Source organism: Gracilinanus agilis, chromosome 5 (assembly GCF_016433145.1).
Source record: "Gracilinanus agilis isolate LMUSP501 chromosome 5, AgileGrace, whole genome shotgun sequence".
Lineage (NCBI taxonomy): Eukaryota > Metazoa > Chordata > Mammalia > Didelphimorphia > Didelphidae > Gracilinanus > Gracilinanus agilis.
In genome coordinates, this window is record NC_058134.1 from 298,511,489 (window position 1) to 298,534,630 (window position 23,142).

General features: G+C 42.8%; 1 protein-coding gene across 1 annotated transcript in view; it reads left to right on the forward strand.

Moving 5' to 3' along the window:
• CD163 (CD163 molecule) overlaps positions 1-23,142 on the forward strand; it is a 66,625-nt gene that overhangs the window by 34,143 nt on the left and 9,340 nt on the right. The window contains exons 6-15 of the mRNA XM_044679273.1: positions 3,338-3,658; positions 7,649-7,969; positions 8,055-8,369; positions 8,698-8,754; positions 8,879-9,043; positions 9,397-9,711; positions 12,643-12,963; positions 21,282-21,590; positions 21,904-21,939; positions 22,511-22,621. Coding sequence (XP_044535208.1) covers positions 3,338-3,658; positions 7,649-7,969; positions 8,055-8,369; positions 8,698-8,754; positions 8,879-9,043; positions 9,397-9,711; positions 12,643-12,963; positions 21,282-21,590; positions 21,904-21,939; positions 22,511-22,621 — 2,271 coding nt within the window. The remainder of the gene's footprint in view (positions 1-3,337; positions 3,659-7,648; positions 7,970-8,054; positions 8,370-8,697; positions 8,755-8,878; positions 9,044-9,396; positions 9,712-12,642; positions 12,964-21,281; positions 21,591-21,903; positions 21,940-22,510; positions 22,622-23,142) is intronic.

The window sequence follows — 23,142 nt, forward strand, 5'->3', positions numbered from 1 at the left end:
TAATGAGTTCATGAACAAACAATGAATAGAGAGGTTAAAATAAGGTTAAATGGACAATTTTGGACATTTAAAAATTGAGAGTTTTGTACAAATGAAAGTAAAGTCCTTAAAATTAGAGGGGAAACAGCTGAGAACATAACAAATTTCTCTGATAAATGTCTGATTTCAAAGATATGTAGAGAACTATTTCAAATTTGTATGACTAAAATAATTTCCAAAAAAATAGACCATCAAAGGATATAGACAATTATGGCATGACTCAGTACAGTTGTAAGAATGCTCTAGAGCAGCAACGGGCAAACTATAGCCCACAGGCCAGATCGGCCCCCTGAGATGTTCTATCCGGCTGCCTGACATTATTCCTGATCTGAGGAATACAATGAGTAGGATACAATACAATGAAACTTCGACAGAGTTGCCTTAGAGATAGACTGACAGAGGAGCATTTCCTTTCTTTGGCCCCTCTTTAAAAAGTTTGCCCATCACTGCTCTGGAGGAATCTTCTCTGATATACGTTGGCCAAGAGGTATGTCCAAGGATTTCAATAAATCCCAATCTTCATCTGATTTCATTTAGTGGCTAAAAGCTCTTCATTCCTCCCCAATTAAAGCACAGCAACGAGGTAGTAGAACGTGGGGTTGATCCCAAGGGAAGTGCCATCTCCCAAATGACCATGAAATGACCTTGTGAACTTCAAAATGTCAGAAGATCTGGAGTTGTCTCGGGCCTCAGCAGCCGTGGCTGCCGATGTTAGCATTTGTATTCACCAGGAACTGAGGGACACATTGAAGACAAGCAAGGCATGCTGAGGATAGGCAGCTCGGGAGTCCAGAAGAAGGCTCTATCTTTTTAAAAAATATTCTATTTATTTCATTTTTCCATGGCAATTCATGTTGTCTCCCTCACTTCTTCCTTACCCTCTCCCAGAGTTGACAAGCAGTTCTACTATATTATCACTCAAAACCCATTTCCATATTATTCATTTTTGTAATCGAGTCATCTTTTAAAACCAAAGCACAAATCATATATCCACATAAACAAGTGATAAATCATGTTTTCTTTTGCATTTCTACTCCTGCATTTTTACTTTACAGTTTTTCCTCTAGATGTGGATAGCATTTTCTCATAAGTCCCTCAATCATCCCACAATGTTTCAGTTACTGTGTTCTTTCCAGTTTTATTATTATTTATTAATATTATTTATTCCTTATAGCATGATATTATTCCATCACTATCATATATCACAATTTGTTCAACTATTCCCCAATTGAGAGAGATCCTTTTGCTTTCCAATTTTTTGCCACCACAAAAAGTGCAGCTATAAATATTTTTGTACAAACAGGTTCAGCCTCATTTTTTTTTGTTTTTGGGATACAAACCTAGTCTTGATGTTGCTGGATCAAAGGGTATATATTATTTTAAAGCCCTTCGGACATAATTCCAAATTGACTTGTAGAATGGTATCCCAATTTTGCCACGTCCCCTCCAACATTTATTATTTTCCTTTATTATCACATTGGCCAATCTGCTAGGTGTAAGGTGATACCTTACACCCTGTTTTGTTTTGCATTGTTGTTTTGATTTGCATTTCTCTACTCATGAGTGATTTAGAATATTTCTTCATATGAATATTGATAATTTTGATTTCTTTATCTGAAAACTGCCTTTTCATATCCCTTGACCTTTTGTCAATTGGGGAATAAATTGATTTTTTAATAAATTTGACTTATTTATATAGTTGAGAAATTAGACCTTTGTCAGAGAAATTTGTCGTACTTTTTTCTGTTTGTTGCTTTCCTTCTAATCTTGGTTGCATTGGTTTTGTTTATACAACCCCCTTTTAATTTAACATAATCAGAATTATTCATTTTAGGTTTTGTAATGTTCTCTCTCTCTTGTTTGGTCCTAAATTTTTCCCTTCTCTATTGATCTGACAGGTAAACTATTCTACATTCACCTAATTTGCTTACATCATTCTTTATGCTTAAGTCATATATCTATTTTGAACGTATCTTGGTATACGTATATAAACCTAATTTTTGCCATACTGTTTTCTAGTTTTCCCAGCAGTTTTTGTCAAATAGTGAATTTTTTCCCCAAAAGGTGGGATCTTTGGGTTTTTCAAACATTACTTTGCTGAAGTCATTTCCTCAAACTATTCCTAGTCAATTCCACTGGTCCTCCCTTCTATCTCTTAGCCAGTACCAGATTATTTTGATGATCACTGCTTTATAGTACAGTTTAAGATCTGGCACTGCTAGGCCACCATCCTTCACACTTTTTTTCCATTAGTTCTCTTGATATTCTTGATCTTTTGTTCTTCCAGATGAATTTTATTAATTTTTTTCTAGCTCTATAAAATAGTTTTTTTTGATAGTTTGACAGGTATGGCACTAAATAAGTAAATTAATTTAGGAAGGATGGTCATTTTTATTATATTAGCTCATCCTACCCATGAGAAATTAATGTTTTTCCAATTGTTTAGATCTGGTTTTATTTATGTGAAAAATGTTTGTAGCCGTTTTCATATAATTCCTGTGTTTGTCTTAGTAGATAGATTCCCAAATATTTTATAAGGTGATATCTAAAGGAAATTTCATAAAAACTACATGATGGGGAAGAAGGGCTACCCTTCTGTTCTAATTGCTTTCTTACTCGAGTCCAATTTCTCCTGCACTTTATGCATTTTTGGAGAGTGTGTCACAGGCTTTTGGGGAAACCTATTGATCTTACTGTACCACATTAGTAAATACTCATTACTAAAAGCTCCCAGTGGAGGCACATGAATGATATTAATAGAAACCAGCCATCTACTCAGGTTTTCCCCTCATACATTAAGGAGAAAAGTAGTAAACTGCCCTCTGGAGTAGCTGCTAGTACAATATACAGGAATATATTACATGCATTACATAGGAATATAGTACATATATAGGAAACAGAAAAATGGAGAGAACTTACTAATCATTGATCTTAGGCTAGGAGAGTAAGACCTTCTCTATTATTGCTCAATGATTAGCAAAGCAAGGAAACTAGCAATGGGCAAAAACGCAAAACGTAAGAGTGGGGTTAAGGTTACATTGACAGGGAAGCTATTTTAAAGGATGGAGTCACTGATACGAAGGGAGGGAAGATGCACTGGAGCCCCCTTTGCCTTTGTGGTGTACAGAGAAAGAGTGTAGAGTGTCGCGTGCTTTAGGAAAGTCAAGGACGGTGACTGGGCTCTATATTAAAAATTATCCGATCTGCATAGGCTCACCCAAAATGATTCTTAGGCCCAGTAGAAATCCAATCCTGTCTCCTGGTTTGCCTACGACTGAAGTTCCTGACTCTTTTGCAGACTCCTCTGACCTGGAGCTGAGGCTTTTTGGGGGAAGCAGCCAGTGTGCTGGGATAGTGGAGGTAAGAGTCCGTGAGGAGTCCGGAGTCGTGTGCCGAGGAGACTGGTCGATGGAAGAGGCCACTGTGGTGTGCAGGCAGCTGGGCTGTGGAGTGGCCGTCAACATCCCCGTGGAGCACACTTTTGGAGACATCTCTGAGCATATCTGGATCAAAGGAATCAAATGCTTTGGAAAAGAGAAATCTTTCTGGGATTGTGGGAATTGGGAATGGGGAAAGAGTGCCTGTCATGAAGAGGAAAAAGCTGCTGTCGTCTGTTCAGGTGAGTCTCAACCCCAGAGATCACCCCCATGGTAGGAATCTGAGTCCTAAGGCTAGACCCCGCTGCCTACTGGGGCAGGTTTCCTCCCAGGATCGCAGCCTATCCCAATGATCCTGATTCTGAGAAATTCTGACTCTGCTCTGGGCCTTCTTTCTGCCAGTCTTGTACCCTGTTCTTCAGTCCCTGATCCATAGTGACACTTTGCTTGATGCCTCCAGCACAGAACTAGCCTGAGCCCCAGATCTTACATGAACATAGCCAGGCTGTGAGCTTTTGGGGCCCTGGAGGAAGTCATTTAGTAAAAGCGATGTGTGTGTGTGTTTCCATGTTTCCTAACAAGGATCCTGGGAGTATAAGAGTAAAGGAAACCCTGGAGATTCTTCAGGTTGGGGGCACAGAGACAAGGGTCCTTTGCTAGGGGGAACATAGCTCAAGACCCTTCTTTGAGAATTGCCTGTCCATCGGCTCCTTCTTGAATAGTAAATATCCCATCTCTGGGTTCCTGGTCCCAGGACCACACAGTCTTAGGTCTCTGGGACCAAATTGGGCTCAAATTGCAAACCCCAGTCTCTTCTTCCCAGGGCAAGGCCATCTGTGCCAAGCAGGCCTTTTCTTCCCTCTCTTACCTGCGTTAGAATGAGAATGAAGGAGCTGTGTTTGCACTATTTTAATATTTGGAAAGTTTTTGCAATGAGCAGGATTTAGCACCAATCAGAAATTTGCTATAAATTTTTTTTCTCGGTTTCTTGCTTTCCTTCTAATCTTGGTTGCATTGCTTTTGTTTATACAACCCCCTTTTAATTTAACATAATCAGAATTATTCGTTTTAGATTTTGTAATGTTCTCTCTCTCTTGTTTGGTCCTAAATTTTTCCCTTCTCTATTGGTCTGACAGGTAAACTATTCTACATTCACCTAATTTGCTTACATCATTCTCTATGCTTAAGTCATATATCTATTTTGAACGAATCTTGGTATAGGGTGTGAGATATTGGTCTAAACCTAATTTTTGCCATATTGTTTTCTAGTTTTCCCAGCAGTTTTTGTCAAATTGTGAATTCTTTTCCCAAAAGGTGGGATCTTTGGGTTTCTCAAACATTACATTGTCAAGACATGACATTACTCTGTTCATGCTTCAGTCTTTGCCTCACCCAGAGGAATAGATTATCCCTCATATCCCCATTCCCCAGAAAGGGAGGCTGGGGGTACCCAGGTGCACAGATTTATAGGAAGGGACCCCCAAGAGAGAAGTATCAAGACTTCTGGTAGGGACTTCGCAACACCACCCTCACATTCCCAGAATTCCATACCCATTGTCAGTGATACAGGCATGTTGGGTCCCAGCTGTGATGTCGAGATCTTCCACAAGGATGTTCTGTGTTTTCTGGGGTCTGTGCTTCTAATGCAGCTCTTTCAGGTATGTTTCAAAGTCCACTCCATAAGTGCCAATAACAGGTGGATAGGGCTGGTTCCATTTCATGCATTTCATTGAACATTTGGACCAACTCTATGACTCATGAAGATCTTTAGAATTCCTGTCAACAGTGTCTAGCAAGTCAGAGGAAAGACAGGGGCTCGTGTGCTTGATAAGTACTTGAGGAGCTACATTGAGCTGATGACCACAGAACAATTTTCCCACCTCCATGGTTCTGAGTCTTAGAATAATTTCATCAATGAGGCAGAGGAACCATTGCGAGCAGATTAAGATTGGTCCAGGGGACTGGTCCAGGTTCTTTCAGGTTTGGGAGACAGAAACTTCTTGACACAGTAAACACAAGGATTGGTTCATTTAACTGAGATGCTAAAAAAGGAATACTGAAGTAACCCTGGACCTCAGACTATAAGACCCTGATATGGCTCAGCCATATGCAACCCAGGGCTCCCGCACCCTTCAGTTCAAGGCTGGAGTAACTTGATTCTCTTTGCTATACACTCTTCTTGGATTCTCAGTAGAGGAAGAAGTGATCATCCCTTGTCTCGGAGGTATGTCTAGTCTCTAAAGGTCCACTTGCTTAAGTTGACATCAAACAGACCTATTTGCAGTATATTCACAAAACTCTTGACTCTTAGCAATGGCACGTCTTTGTTTATTTGTTGTATCTGTATAGCCTGGTGGGTGCATAGATAAAGCGTTTAGTTAAGTTAGCACAAAATAAGAGAATGTAGAAAAACAAAGAAGTATGAAAGCTATCTGGGTAGAGGATGTCTCAAAACCAGACAGAGAAATAGGGAGATGATAGATAGGTAGATAGAGAGATAGAGTGAGTGAGTCACAGGTGAGAGGTAGGTGAAAGGTAGACATAAAAGGTGGATGAACAGTCCTGAAAAGGGCCCTGCAGCACTCACACCAAAAGTACTAGTCCTCCTTGAACACTCCATATACCCCAGTTCTCCTCTGGGGCTCCAATATAGAATGCCCAGGGGCCACACTCCAGTAAAACTGTCTCAGCAGCCATTAGTGAGTTGGAGGGGGATGCCTACTCCGCCATGTCTGTGAAGACTTCCCCCATCAGAATGGGTAGATGAGAACAATTTAATCAAATATCCATGAAGACGGCTAAAGCAGGCGTTGTAAGCTTAGTCAGACATTGAAGAAGCCGAAGTTATCCGCTGCATCCTCAGCCATCATCAGTTGTCTTGACTTTTGTCTTCAATGACTCTGAAGAGGGATGCGGCCGATGACCTTGTGCATCTCTGGCTCACTCAAATCCAATTCACACTTGGGCCAAGACATCAGTCTGTGATGTGACGAGTCCTCTTTGAAAACGAAGGAAAAATGACAAGAGATGGGCAGATGGAACTATAGTCATGTTACTTCTGTAGTACCATTCATTTGCTTAGGATTGTTCTAAGGCTCCAGTGAGAGCACCTACATTTAGATGACTCATCCAACTTCAAATGCTAATTAAATGTCCATTATCATGATTATTGTTATGACCAGGGTGTATATAAAATGATAAATGTGTAAATCAGCTGTCACCAAAGGATAAGAGGAAGAAGACAGATGAGCCACATGTGCTGGCCATCACGCCAAACAAAGATTCACTGATCGGGGGCAGCTGGGTAGCTCAGTGGATTGAGAGCCAGGCCTAGAGACAGGAGGTCCTGGGTTCAAATCCGGCCTCAGACACTTCCCAGCTGTGTGACCCTGGGCAAGTCACTTGACCCCCATTGCCTACCCTTACCAATCTTCCACCTATAAGTCAATACACAGAAAGTTAAAGGATTTAAAATTAAAAAAAAAAAAAAAAGATTCACTGATCACTTCCCAGTGAGGCAGGGCAGCCAATAAGTCCCATTTTGGACCAAGAACTTGGCTTAGTCCCCAAATATCTAATCCTACTAATTGCCGTGGCAACTAGAAGTTGATGGATGGACCCCCTCGAAGATCACTGGGTGGCTTTGGAGTGGGGAGAGCCGTGTTCATAGCCTAACCTTGGAGAGCACAGCTCTGTGATGCCCACAAGTCAATCACTCCCCAGCCTCAGTGTCCTCATCTATAAAACACCAGCGATGGTGTCTCCTCCGCACAGAGTCAAGTTAGATAGCATATGCAAACCAAAGCTGACAATCATTATTATGATACCGGTTACAATTAAAGTATAGTCTAGGACCTTTGAAAAAGGGAAAAGTAATTCATAATTTACCCCCTTGGAAATAGACAATTAGAATATTTTTCTATCTATTCTTCCATTCTAAGAGATTTCCCATGCTCGAAGCTGTCTCTTAGGTACAGTTGGTGTCAGCACCTTAAGGTCCCACATCACGTGTTCTCCACAATGCCTCGAATGCATCAGGCGTTCAATAGATGTACATAGAATGGCCAGCATCCTCTGGCTCTCAGACGCATTGTACCAGGGTAGGGCAGCTAGAATGGTCTAGAGAGGAGTGGGGAGAGGACTTCCTGGCTTATTCACTGGCTTAGGTGGGAAGCCAGCAAACAAAGTATAAAAGGAACTGAGGTCTTTACTGGGGATTTCTTATCTCCCAGGCCACTTGCAGCCTCGACTAAGTGGAGGGGACTTTCCCTGCTCAGGAAGAGTGGAAGTGAAGCACCAAGGCAGCTGGGTCTCTGTCTGCAGTTCTGACTTTCCTCTGCAGATGGCCAGTGTGTTGTGCCAGGAGCTGCAGTGCGGCAGCCCAGTCTCCATCCTGGAAGGTGTTCACTTCGGAAAAGGAGAAGGAGATGGCCAGATCCTGAGCGAGGAGCTGCGGTGTAAAGGCGATGAGCCTCATATCGCACTGTGCCCCACGGTGCCCATTCACAACCGGAAGTGCAACGCTGACATGACCATTGGCCTGATCTGCTCAAGTAAGAGTCAGCAAAGGAATCCCCTGGCTCTACCCTGCGCTTTCAGGCGTGTGGGCTCTTCTCTAAGGTTCTCTCTCCTCCCTAGGGTACACAGACTTCCGGCTGGCGGATGGCAGCTCCAGCTGTGACGGGCGAGTTGAGATCCGGCTCCAAGGGGTCTGGGGAAGCCTCTGTGGCTCCCACTGGGATCTGGCCAATGCCAACGTTCTCTGCAACCAGCTTAACTGTGGAGTTGCTGTCTCAGTCTCTACAGGGGTGCATTTTAGAGAAGCAAGAGGCCCTGTCTGGGGGCACGTATTTCATTGCGCAGGGACTGAGCCCCATCTGGAGACTTGTCCAATGACTGCCTTGGGAGCCTCACTTTGTTCTCCCACAAATATCGCTTTTGTCAACTGCTCAGGTAAGAGAAGAGAGTTCTATTTAGGGCCCTTGGACAGAGGGAAAGTCTGAGAGCAGGCAAAGAGGAGAAGACTGTGGTCAAGGAGTTCTGTAGAACTTGGGTCAGCTTGTCATTTGGCTTCCCCGCCTAGGTCAGTGTACAAACGCGGAAGCCCCAGAGGACGAGGACTTGCGTCCTGGGACCGAGCCTCTTTCTAGACCTCATCCAGCCACCCCATCTAGCCCTACTCACACACAGGCACACATGTACACATGTACACACATGCCCCTGATCTAGCTGCCTTCCCTTCCCTTCATGCTGGAGGAATTGAGCAAATTTGTGTTTGCAGGAAACCAGCGGGGTGTACAAGTCCAATGCCACGGTGCCCAGCCACCTCCCTGCTCAGGTGAGAACTTCAAGGAACCCCAGGAAAGTCTTTTCAGTCTTTGTCAGTTCATCCACACCTTAGCTCTGATCCTCAAGCTCGTCCTCTCCTCAGTCCTCTCCCACGCCCTGCCCCATCCCTGCAGATCCAGACTCTGGTGGAATCTTCAGGCTCTCCATTTGCTCGCCTCTTCTTTCCACTTTGACTGGGACGCCAGCCTCGCGCCACCACAGGTCCCCACCCTGCCCCCTCTCCGGCACATCCCCAAACCATCCTCTTAAAGCCCAGACGGCACCATTTCACTTCCCTGGTCAGAGAGCCCGCGCGGCTCCCAAAGGGCTCTGGGATAGAATATGAGCACGTCGGCTTGCCCTCCCCTCCCTGTGTTCCACTTCTCGCTTCTCTTCGCCCGCTCCGTGCCTTTTCCCAAGCTGGCCCCCGCCTGGGCTGCTCGCACTCATCCCCTGCCCCTTTGTAGTCTCCGGCTGCCCTCAATGGGAATTCTCCTAAAAGGAGCCCGATGCCGGCCCTCACACAGAAGAACCTCCTGTAAGGCGGGCTTTTCCCCTCCTTTTATCAGCACAAATGCTAATGCCTTGTGAAAGGTCACCCCACCATGAAGGTCTGATTGGATGACTTATTGACAGTTCTTTCTCCCCGTAGAGCTGAGGCAGATCCGCCTGGTGAATGGGGGAGATCGCTGTGCTGGAAGAGTCGAGGTCTACCACGAGGGCGTCTGGGGCACTATCTGTGATGACTCTTGGGACCTAAATGATGCTCGGGTGGTGTGCAGGCAGCTCGGTTGTGGGGTGGCCTTCAATGCCACTGTCTCTGCTTACTTCGGAGCTGGAACCGGCCCTATTTGGCTGGATGATATGAACTGCTCTGGGAATGAATCCGAGGTGTGGCAGTGTCCGTCCAGTGCCTGGGGTCAGCATGAGTGCAGGCACAAGGAAGATGCCGGAGTTCTTTGCTCAGGTCTGTTCTCAATATACCTACTGAATAACCAATTAAATGGCAAAGGATGGAAGGAGGGTGAAAGCAAGTGAGAGAGAAACACCTGAGAAAAGCTATTGGCTATAGGGCTGTCCAGACGGGGGCATTCTCTGAGCGGTCCTCAAATTGTGCAGTGTACTAGCTCGGTTCAAATTTGAAGAATGTGCTTTATAAAAGCCCAGGAGTGGGGGCAGCTGGGTAGCTCAGTGGATTGAGAGTCAGGCCTAGAGATGGGAGGTCCTAGGTTCAAATCTGGCCTCAGACACTTCCTAGCTGTGTGACCCTGGGCAAGTCAATTGACCCCCATTGCCTACCTTACCACTCTTCCACCTATGAACACAGAAGTTAAGGGTTTAAAAGAAAAAAACAAAAACAAACAAACAAACAAAAAAAAAGCCCAGGAGGCCAAAGCAATTTTGTACAAATAGAAAATCATCAGAGTACAGTGAGCTAAGATGGGAGGGAAACCAGAGGTTGATTATGGCAATCCTATAAAGATAGGAAAAGGAAAGAACAGAGAACTGAATTATTTACTTTTTTTTTCTTTTTAAAAAATATTTTATTTTCCCTCAATTGCATGTAAAAACAGTTTTTAACATTCATTTTTTAAATGTTTGAGTTCTAAGTTTTCTCCCTCCTTCCAACCCTCCCTCCTTGAGGTCATAAGCAATTTGATAACATTTTATATGTTCAATCACGTAAAACATTTTCCAATATTAGTCATTTTGTGGAAGTGATCTCAAACAGAAAACAAGAAGTGAAATAGAATAGATTTCGATCTACATTCAGACTCCATTAGTTCTTTCTCTGAGGGCAAATGACATTTTTCATCAAGAGTTTCTGGGATTTTACTTGGATCCCCATTGCTGAGAATAATAACTAGGCCACTCGCCGTTGTTCAGCAAAAAATATTGCTATCACTGTATACAACATTATTCTGGTTTCCCTCACTTCATGTTGCATTAGTTCATGTAAGTCTTTCCAAATTTTTCTGAAATTGTCCTGCTTGTCATTTCTTTAAGCACAATCGATCACAATCGTATATTACAACTTGTTCAGCCATTCTTCAATTGATAGGCATCCTCTCAATGTCCAATTCTTTGCTTTCACAAAAAGAACTATAAATATTTTCATACAATAAGGTCTCCCCCCACACACTTTTTTTTTTTTTTTGGTTTTTTTTTTAACCCTTGTACTTCGGTGTATTATCTCATAGGTGGAAGATTGGTAAGGGTGGGCAATGGGGGTCAAGTGACTTGCCCAGGGTCACACAGCTTGGAAGTGGCTGAGGCCGGGTTTGAACCTAGGACCTTCTGTCTCTAGGCCTGACTCTCACTCCACTGAGCTACCCAGCTGCCCCTCCCACACACTTTTTTATGTCTTTGGGATATAGACCCAGTCGTGGTCACTTCTGCTTTTTCAACTTAGGAAACCAGAGAAATTTGTGCGTACAAACTCTCTTTTCTAGTTGAGGGTTTGTAGTTTTTATCAAGACCCTATTAGCTTCTTCAGGGATGGTGCAAAATAAGAAAAGGGACCATAGGCTGCTCAGAATTATAAGTCGTCAGATTATCCATCTCAGCTACATCATGACTTAACCAAATTATTAAGTCTAATAACCAAAGACTCCAAACATTCTTGGAAAATTTCATCCATCCACGTTGACATCCTCACTAGGAAATCCAATAAGAAGACATAAAAGAAGCCGTAGCGAAGTGGAAAGTCCACTCATATTTAAAGGAATGTTTAGAATGACCTTTATCCAGTGCCAGAAGGTTAGAAGAGTATGCAGGAATCTGAGTGTAAGCAAACTGACCAAGATGAAGATACTCAACCGTATACATGAAAATCAGTTGCAGAAGATGAAAAAGTAGAAAAATAATAGGACAAAATACCAAATCCTCCTAACAATGTCAATATACACCTGAATTTTCTATCATCTTATTGTAAAGGTAGACACTGGGCTGGACCTCCAAAGTTTTGTTGAGAAGTGAGGTCCCAGAGTTTTGAAAGGTAATGAGCAAATTTTTTATAATTACCAAGAAATACCATGATATTATATAGCATGATTGTAGGGGAGGGTATTACTGTTGAGGTAACACAGATCTCTCCTCCCTTTGGAGATGTAATCAGCCTTCTCTGTGAAGATGTAATCAACTACATCCTATTATACCAATTAGCTTTCTTAAGTCATTTATATGGAGGTCCAAGTCCAGGAGGTTTCTTCTTCTGCTGATTTATGGTGTTTAGAGGAAAAGTTAAGGGTACAGCCAAGTGGCTCAGTGGATAGAGAGTTTCTATTTCTAATTTCTATTATTTCTAAAACTCTAGTTTCTGTTTGTATTAATTTTGCTGGTGAATTTGCTGCAGAACTTTATCACTGATCAGTCATCAATGTTCTGCCAATTTCAAGCATAGTGATAAGGATAGGGACTGGGAGAGTATAACAGGTCCTAGAGTTTTGTGGAGGGTTTAGGCATGTGAGTGATGGGAGTCTTTTCATGATCCATGAACTTTCTGTGTTTTAGTAAGACTTCTGACTTTTTTGTATATGCACACAAGTTTTTGCCATGTCAGTAGCAAATGAAAAGGTAAAATCTGTTTTATTTTTCATATACATATGGTTTATTGCTATCACAATTTGAGTATAGCTGACTTTGGTTCCCATGAAAGACCCAATAGCTAGTGACTTCTGTGTGCACATTAACCCAGGTCACAGTAGGTGCTGAGGACCCCAGGGAGAAGGGTCTGGTTCTAGTGCTATCATGGCCTTGGTGACCTCTCCTGCAATCCTAGGATGTTTGCTCTCCAAAGGAGTCTGGGAGGAAGCTATCCTGTGGCTCCCATTGCAGTGGAGGGAGGGAATCTTCTGCTATTCCATTCACCAAGGAACTTTAACTGCATTTCTCTTAGAGGTCGTGTCTCTGAGGCTACTCGGTGAGTCCAACACCCAGGCCTGTGCAGGACGGCTGGAAGTCTTCTACAATGGGACGTGGGGCAGCATTGGCAGACGTAACATGACTGCCGTCACCGTGGGAGTAGTCTGCAGGCAGTTAGGCTGCGGGGACAATGGGACTCTTGACCCTGCTCCTACAGACGAGGCAAGTTCCAGAACCATGTGGGTCAGTGGCGTTCAGTGTCCTAATGGACCTACCTCCCTTTGGCAGTGTCCATCAGATCCATGGGAGAAGAGACTGGGCAGTGCAAGAGAGGAGGCCTGGATCACATGTGTTGGTGAGTGTCCATTGGTCTATACACTATTCTGTTGCTAATCCTATATGACATAATTCAATAAACATCAAGCATGCATTATCAGTCAATCAAAAATTATTTATAACGGGCTTACTATGTGCCAGACACAGTCCTGAAGTACTTGAAATACAAAGAAAAGTAAATCAATCTCTACCTTTAGGAACATACACGCTAATGAGGAGACGTACATACACATATCTATATGTAAATATGTACATCTATTCATATATATGCATTTAGAGGGCAGCGATATAGGGAATGTCACTAACAGTTGTGCACTTGAGCTGAATCTTCAAAGAGGTCAAAGATTTGAAGAGTAAAAGTTTGGGAGGAAAACAGCACAAAGGCAGGAGATAGAAGATGGAGTACATGAATGCGGGGGTAGCAAGTAGGCTCGTATGTCTAGATGATCACAGAATGAGCAGAAGAGAAAAGAGTATAAAAAGACTAGAAAGCTAGGAAAAGGCCAGGATATGAATATCAAATATTTAAATAGCAGAGGACCCTGGAGATAATAGGGAGTCCCTGAACTTTATTGAGCAGTGTCATGGGTAGATTGACACGATCAGACCTATACCATGGGAAAATCATTTTGGCAGCTGACTGAAAGATAAACTAGGCTGTGAGAGCAATTTGAAGACTCTTATAATAGCCCAGGGAATAAGAGATAAGATTCTGAATTAGGATATTAGTTGTGTTGGTGGGGAGAAAGAATATGAGTGAAAAAGAGAGAAATTACAAGATTTGGTAACTGATTGACTATGTGACATGTGAGAGAGAAGGAATCAAAGAACACACCAGGGCTGACATCTAGTTTGGAAAAGTATGGTAGATCGGGAGAGATAGTGGGCCTGAAAAAATAGATCTGAGAGTCATTTGCATAAAGAATGTCATTGAATCCCTGGAAGCTGATAGGATCACCAAGTGAGAAAGAATAGCGGGGAAAGAGAAGAGGGTTCAGGGTCTTGAGAAACTGCTATGGTTAATGATTTGTCAATAGATGAAAATATAGCAGAAGAGACTAAAGACCTGGCAGACAGAGAACCAAGAGGGAGTGGAGTTATGAAAACTCAGAGAAGAGAAAGTATCCAGGAGAAGATTGTCAATAGTGTCAAATACTGGTCAAGAAGGCCTTAGATAAAGAAGAGATTTTTAGATTTAGCAATTAAGAGATAACCAGAAACTATGCAGAGAGCAGTTTCAGGGGAATTAGATCATATCATGGGGCTTTAGAAAGAAAAAGATAAGAGAATAATTTAAGGCAACAAATATGGACAATTTTTTCAAAGAACTCAACTGAGGAGGAAAGGCTAAGGTTAGGACAATAGTTGGCAAGCATTGAATGAATAAGTGATGATTTTTATGGACGGAAGAGACATAGGCATATTTGTAGGGAGCAAAGAAGGAGTCAGTAGATTAAAAGTGATTGGATATTAGAAAAATAGTAACAATAGGAGCAACTGCTGAAGAAGACAGGAAAGAGATGATAGGATCAAGGATACACATAGAGAGACTTGTATGGGCAAATCTTCATCAGAGATTAAGTTGAAGATGGAGATAGTTGGAAAAGATCTCTGAGTGACATGGAAAAGATCTCTGAGGATGAAGATAGAAGAGTCAGCTTTCAGTGCATAGCCTCAATTTTTCAGTAAAGTATGAGAACAGGTCATCAGTAGATAGAGGTAGGGAGAGAATGATATGGTAAACTGGAAGAAGAAAGGGAAAAAACTGCAGAAAAGGGTTAGAGAGCAGTAGTAGGATCATCTCTCTTCAGGGAGGGTCCATATGAGATTTATGCTATTAAGCTGGCATAAATTTGTAGTGAGACCAGTTTCATGCTTTCTTCTAGTTCCATTTAGCTGCATATGAGTAAAAGTTAAGAAGGTGAATGGTGAGAGCCATCTAAGACTGCTGTTTGGCAAGATGTGATGGATGTCTGGATTAAGTGAGCCAAGAATTCAACTGGAGAGGGCACAGTTGAACTGATCACCAAGAAGTCAAGATTGAGAAAGGAGGAGAATGTTACTTTAGGAGAGGTTCTGACCCAAGATAATTCTGCTGGATGGTAGGATAAGAGATTATAATGGGGATGAAGAAAAGATTTTGAAGAAATAATGAAGAGTGAGATGGAAAGATAAAGGAAATTCAAAGTTCTTGATCATGAAAATGAAATGCTTATGGGTGATGACATGATGTGTTGTAGCTGAGGTGTACTAGAGGAGTAGATTATGGAAATTGTATAAATTTAGGATCTTTGAGGGGGCAATGAAATTTCCTAATTGGGAAGAGAAAGATTGTGAGCCAGACAACAAACTCATAAGAAAGAAAGGTGGATGTCTAAGGAGTCAGGATATAATAGTTACGAGAATCTGGGCTGAGTGATGATGGCATGCTGGGATTACTCAGAAGGTGGGGCAAGGAGATCCTCTGTCCAGTGATCTAAGGGAGATGGTGACTGATCTTTGACCACACAAAGAATGCATTCATTCACCTCTTTCCATATTTGGAATGATTACTATAAGAAATTGACCTTCCAAAGTAGGATAAAGAGTACCTTGGCTAAAATAAAAAATCATTATTATGTACATTATATATAATGAAGAAATGCTGGTGATATATTTTTTAAACTCTTACTTGCTATCTTGGAATTGATACTAAGTATAGGTAAAGGCTAGGCAATTGGGGTTAAGTGGCTTGCCCAGATACAGCTAGGAAGTATCTGAGGCAAGATTTGAACCCAGGACCTCCTGCCCCTCTGATGATATTTTCTTTTTCCTTTAAAAAAATTCAAATAATTTTATTTTTCTTATCTTATTCTTTCTCCTGAGGTAGAGAGCATTTTGTTTCATAAGTCCTTCAGAATTGCCCTGGATTATTGTTTTGCTGAGAGTAGCTAAGTATCACAGTTGATCATTGTATAATATTGCGATTACTGTGTACCATGTTCTGCTAGTTCTGCTTATTTCACTCTGCATTGATTTCTGTCAAGATCTTTATAATTTCTGTCAAAGGGACCAGGATTTCTTCAATTGCATTTGTTAAATTTGTTAAAAAAAAGTTTGTTAAAATAGGGGCTAAAATAACTACCTCATTTTCCCTATTGTGGCCTTTTTTGTTCAAATCTTCTTTTTCAGGTCTTTTCCATTACTTCCTCTCACAGCCTTCAAAAAACATATATTGCTGTTCTCTTTAACTATTCTATGTCCATATTAGGCCAGTCTGGACAATTCTGAAAATACTCTCTAATTTCTGGGGAAGAGTGATTTACAAAATGGTTTCTTATAATCCAAGAATCTGTCTGCTTTGGGACATCCAAGCTATCTATCCTCTCATAAAAGCAGGTTGGCCTTTCATCTTTTTCCTGGTTAATATATTCAAATTTGATCCAATTCTCTGGTCTTGAGGAGCAAGACTTTATACCTTAATAATGCATCTCTGACTTCACTTAATTGTATATAGTCCTCAGCTACATTTTGGTCCAATCTTGGGGCTTTTAAAGGCTATTGTTTTGTATTCTCATCCAGAATTATTAGTGACTGCTAGGATGGCCTGTCTCTCTCCTTCTGTCAACAAAGCAAACATGAGATCCATTACATCAATCCAATTTGGATTAAATGTCCTAAATATGTTTTCAAACTGCGTAATTATAAGCAAGAGTTCAATATCAAAGGAAGGAGTGCGGTCTAGCCATCTATCAATGTCACTAGAGCTGAAAGGCACATGATTTCTTGTTGTTGCTAAATTTCCTCTACAATCATGTGTAGATACTTCTCTCAGGGGAAACATGCCTTTATTTGGGGCTTCCTTGGTACCCACTACCAAGTCTGAAGTCTGAGTAGAGACTAAACAAACCACGCATGGAGGGAAGGGGGAAGAGAAGAAGGCAAAAGTGGTGGAGCAAGGGGAGGGATGGGGGAGGAGTAAAATGAGCAGAGGGGAGGGCAAGGAGGGGAAAGGGGAAGGGCAGCGGGGGAGAAGAGGAGAATAAGGATAAGAAAGTGGAGTGGGGAGGGGGAGGGGAAGGAGGGAGAGGATGGGAAAGAGGAGGGGCAGGAGGGGCAGGAGAGATGCTGGAACTGTGGTGGGAGGGACTAGAGGGCTTTCCTGTTGAGGGTCAGATTTCCTTTAGAAAGAAATAAAGCACACCTGGGCTTTAATATTGACTCAGGAGGTTCAACCAAAAATTTGGGGGACCAGGGAGATGCAGAGATTGGCTTGATTGAATGGTCCAAGAAATGACTCCAAACAAACCAGTAAAAAAAAACTTCTTTGTGTTATCTGCCCTTATTATCTCTAATATCTTTAACTCCTTTAATGCCTTATAATCAAATGGACCATATCTAAGCCATAAGAAAACCCATTTTGACTGAGATTTGCAGAAACAAATTGCTTCCTTACTCATCATTCATGGCTCTATAGCAGTGATGGCAAACCTTTTGGAGACAGAGTGCTGGGCCCCACCTCTCCCACCTGCCCAAGAGACCGAGTGCCATGCTCTGCCCCCCCAAAGACCAAGTGCCCCCTTGCCTCCTGGCCCCCCTTGCCCTAGACAGGAGAGAAAGTGCTTCCCTCCAACTCTGCTGCCTGTGAGCCACCCATCTTAACCTCTGTAAGCTCCCATTGAGCTGCTGAGCAGAAGAGAGGGTGATACGAAAAATGCCAGGCATGGTGGAGAGGAGGAAGGGAGCAGCTCTGCCAGAGTCCCTCTGTCTTTCTAGTAATGAACTCTGGGGCAGGGAGGGCAGCACACATGCCCACAGAGAGTGCCCTGTGTGCCATTTTAGCATTCATGCCATAAGTCCACCATCACTGCTCTACAGGAACATTCTTATCATCATCCCTAAAATCAAAATCTTATACAGTGGACTTTCCTTTGGCATTTATTTAGAAATCTTCAGAGTCCCTGCAGCATTTCCCATTGTCTAAGCTTAAAAAATCCACTGAAAGGAGAAAAACCAAACAAAAAAATAATTGAATTTTCTAATCTTACTCTCTAAAGGTACCTTTAAAGCTTAACTTTAAATCCATTTCTAAAGAGGCCCATTTTAAAATTGATCTTACAAGCTAACACATGTTCTCCATTAATCACCTTAAGCATGGGTAAGTTTAAAGTGAAAAATGGCATCGCTCCACTCAAATCATGCTGATCTTTAGTCTCTCTGGAGCTGAACTAAAAAGCTTTCCACCTTCTAACCCCCATAGGCTAAATAATCCGATTTAAATGAAGACAAGATTGAGATCTCACCGATCCTTAGCATGCTGCCTTGAGTCTCTAGAATCCAGAACTCCAGAAGAAAACTTTTATTTTCTTGTAAGCTACTTTTGTGAAAAACTCAGAGAGGGAGAAGAAAAGGAGGAAAAAGAATGAAAGAGGGAGCCCATCATCAACTGCAGATCTCCATAACTGTTATAAATTCAAATCTGGAGGCTTATTACCAAATTTATAAGCATTTATTAGGATATAGAAAGAGATAGAAGGAGGGAGATACGTCTCAGACTTTCTAACTTTAGAGATAGATCTTATTCTCCTTATTTACCTGGCTCAGGCCTGAGCTTGCCAGAGATTACCAAATAAGATAAAGAGCAGAGAAAGCAGCTGCGGAGACTCTTCATTCAAAGGTGGAAGTAAAAATGAGCATCCTCCCAGCTTTGTTTGTAAATACTCTAGCTCTTCCCTCTGCAATGACGTTGCACTGGCTCTGGCATGTTGATGCTCAGGACGCCCCGTGACTCTGTGACTCCTGGGTCTCACCATTAGGGTTGGTGGGATCCCAGTCCCCTAAATAATTTACACAGAATCTTCAAAGTAAACTCAGGCCCAGATTATATTTTGTAATTCATCATACTAACTGACCTAGGCAAAGAGGAAGAAAGACCAGTAAAATATGTCATCAGAACTGAAAAAAAAAAAAAAAAAGGGCAATAAGGGATCGCTATCACACAAAAACCTAAACTTCTTCCTCCTGAGTGGTTTAGGAAGTGGGAACTACAAATTTACTGCACCAAAAGGGAGGACATTTTTTTTTATTTTAAACCCTTAACTTCTGTGTATTGACTTATAGGTGGAAGAGTGGTAAGGGTGGGCAATGGGGGTCAAGTGACTTGCCCAGGGTCACCCAGCTGGGAAGTGGCTGAGGCCAGATTTGAACCTAGGACCTCCCGTCTCTAGGCCTGACTCTCATTCCACTGAGCTACCCAGCTGCCAAGGGAGGACATTTTAAAATCCTTCTGAAACTTAATTGAAAGGCAAAAACTTAAACAAAGCAGGACTTAGATGTAAGTGTTGTCTACAGCCAATCTATGCATCTCATCAATAGTTTCAAAGTTTTCCCTCTTCATCTTTAGAGCCTCATGGACAACCAGGCACCTCTGGGGTACTTAGTTACTGCCAAAGGGGACATTAGTATTCCATGGGCACATATGAACACAAAACCCAGTAGAAATCTCCTTACCCTTCAACATTTATATATCTTCCCTCCATCCTGAGCATAAGTCAAGGGCATACTGCTTCCATGGTATATGATGTACTTGGAGCTCCTCTTACAAGTAACGGCCAGAGCCCAACTAGATTAACTCGACTGAGGCACAGGGATGATGATGGCAGAGGTGGTGGTGGTATGAGTATTCCTAAGTGATGGCTGTTCCAGAGGTAGATGGGAGAAAGAAGTTGTGGGAGTCGAGGAAGTTAAGAAAATGAGCAGCCGAGGCAGAGAGAGGCAGAGTATAGAAGAATATGATCTGAGTCCTGAGCAGAACCAGGAAAACAATTTACACAACAATATTGTAAAAAAATATACTCTTTGAAAGACTTTAAAGCCTCTGATAAATGCATGATTTGCCCTGATTCTAGAGGACTCGTAATGAAATCTACCAACCTCTGGACGGAGAGAGGATGTCCTCAGAATACAGATGTGATAATAGGAATTTCTTTCGCTTGACTACATATGTTTATAGCACTTAGTTTGTTTCTTTCTTTTTGGTCTCCTGGTAGGGAGGGGAGGTGGTAGGAGAGAAAATAGATGGTCATCCATTAAAAAAAATTTAACTTGATTTTTAAAAAACTGATCCAAAGGATATGGTATCTTCAAGAGAAAGTTCAGATCCAGTTAGTATAAGAAGATGGAAAGAATCTGAGAGGAAGATATCTAGGATCATAGATCTGATGCAATATTAACTTCTCCCACAATGAGCATAGGTACTATGATGGTATCTTAAAAGGCAATCAAATCTTAGAGTGATAGATTAACTATCATCCTATGAAGAGTCTATGAGGAGACTGAAAGCTTAATTATCATTCTGGAGAAACAATGCAGTGGCTAAAGAGAGGACAGAGTAAAAGGACTACGAGAATTTCATTCCTGAGAAGACTGGTTTTAATGCTTTTCTTGCAAAGAAACATGAAAAAAAAGTGAATGGTGGGACTATGTTTCCAGAATTGAGAAGTCAGTGGTTGTAAAGATGGTTACAGGTGACTTCAGCTGAGATCTTTTTTCACAGAAGATTACATGGTAAATAATTATTTATGGTTTTGTTTCATTTTCACACTATTCATAATCAATAATCTTGTGCCTATTTAAATTTAGAGAGACGTGGAAAGTTTCTAGATTTTATGAAATGAAGAGCTAATTGTTAATTAATCAGGGAAATGTTGCAATTTGTCAATATTAGCAGAATATACACCTTGATTAGAATCCGGGATAGGAATGAATAAGGACAATATCTTGGGAGTTCGTTCAGTATAACTCTTATTTTGCATGTGAAGAAACTGAGGCTCAAAGAGGTAAAATAAGCTGGAGGGTACTTTATGGTTGCCTCCATAGAGAATCACACTAATTAGGGTGTAGCTTGCTCTCTCCTAGCCAAGGCAGGTCCACTTAATCTCTAGAAACGGCCCCATTTCACCACAGACAAGAGAGATAAGAGATGTGTTTGGATCTGTAGGTGGTGCAGAGAAGGAGAGAGAACGTGCTGTCACTCTCCGAGCCCACCGAGGCTTGGCTGTAGCAGGCCTGCATCCGACACAAGAGCTAGATCAGATTCCTCTTAGATCTCCCGCAGCTTCTGAGCGGCGAAGGCGCATGTCCCGGCTTCCGTTCTCATCCATGGTGCTGCCGAAGAAGGAAGCAGACGGTCCTCGACATGCATTCTTGTTCTCCTGAATGTCCAGAGCCCAGAAGCCAAGGCTGTGATGATGTCTTCTTGCCCCTGGTGGCCCGCGGCATCGTCTCTTACGTGGGATTCTTGGAGGCTGGGATGACCTCTTGTTGCACGAGGAACAAATACTGCTTTTGCATTTCTAGGCAGAGTCCGAGTCCGAGGAGGAGACTCCCAGTGTTCAGGGCGTGTGGAGGTCTGGCACGAAGGCTTTTGGGGCACAGTGTGTGATGACTCCTGGGACCTGGCTGATGCTGAGGTGGTCTGTCAGCAGTTAGGCTGTGGCTCGGCCCTGGCTGCCCCAGGAGATGCTGCATTTGGCCGAGGAATTGGGCCCATCTGGCTGAATAATGTTCGTTGCAACGGAAATGAGTCTTCTCTGTGGGATTGTCCTGCTGATCACTGTGAGCAGACAGATTGTGGGCACAAAGAAGATGCTGGGGTCAGGTGCTCAGGTAAGGACCAGAAGGCCTGGATGGGGGCTAGGAAGCTGGCCACTGGGGATGGCATGGGATGGCAAGGGGAGAAGCGGGTAAGGAATGAAAGGACTCCTGCTGAAGTCCGTGATCATCTCTGGACACTGCCTCAAACCTGGCAGACTTGAGAGAGGAAGATTAAGAGACTCAGATGTGTGCATAAAGGAGGATAAAGGGATCGTGGTCAAGTGACATTGGGACTGAAACAGGATCTTGGGGAGCAGAAAAACCTTTCTCAACAAAAACCTTGTTCCTTTCTCCCAGAATACAGCTCTCCTCCTTTCTCCTGCAGGTGTTCCCATGTCCACAGAACCTCGGGAAGCCTCAGGTAACCATGGGGTCACTACGATGAAGTTAACAGGAAGAAGTGGGGCTCTACTGACTTTTGTGGGGGCCAGCTCAATGAAGAGCAGGCCAGGCCTGCCCCTGTTTGACTGCCCCCGTACCACACCACCATCCTCTGAGACAGCTTCACTGTCCTAAACCAGTCTCTGATAAATCCTGCTCAGGTATTAGAGATGCAGGAACTCCCAGACACGCACCCATCTGGAACGAGTTCCAGTGACGGGCCTCTCGCTGTCTGAGGAGCTTCCCTTCTGATGGGCCTTCTCTAAGGAATAGCACAGGACTTCTCTGTTCCTCGCTGCTAGCTTGTGGGTGCTTTCTCTGATAAAGACCCTATTCCTAACCCCCAACCTTGGAGGTTGTTAAAGCATCTAGTGCTATGGAAAGATTTAGGTACCAATAAATCTGAAGTTTTACAATAACAAACCAACAAATGTATTTGGAATTCCTAGAAGGAATCCATTGTCTTCCTCTGGATGCGTTGACTGGCCTTTAGCTCAGAGGATCCCTGGCACTTCAGCAGGAAACCGGGTCATTGTGTGTCTTTTTCATAGATCACAAAGCCATCAAAATGTTTTGGATCCTTGGGGTCATTCTGATAATGCTGCTCCTGCTTGCTTTCTTCCTGTGGTCCAAGGCTAGAAGATGGACGTACCACGTCAGAGGTGTGAACTCCATTAGGCTATAGTTCAGACGGCCCCATAGCAGTGGGTTCTCTAGGACACGACACTCTTATTCAGAGGGTCAGGGCCGGAATGTGAGGCCTTTGTCTGAGGCTTGGGAAAGTTTCTAGGGTGGTGAAACCCACAAGGACAGAGTGATCTGGCTTCTTTGGGGTGTCCCCACCCTAGATTTAAAGGAGAGAGCTGAGGGATCAGCTCAGTTTTTCAACAAAAGGGATTGGCAGGGTTTAGAATGAAGATATGACCTGCCGGCATCTCTTGAATGTCTTATGATAGACTAATGAAGCCCAGGCGACCAAAGGAGGGCTGGTCTGGATATACAAAAGGGGAGGAGCACATAAGCCATAACTGGAAGTCTTCATGTAAACAGATGTGGAATTCTAAGGAAGTATTAAATCTGGGAAGGGAAGCTAGAAAGCAGATGGACCATGGGAAAATGAAGAAATGCCTATCTTTTCAATGAGAGGGGCATTGATCTAGCTGGAGAAATAGTGATGAGGATG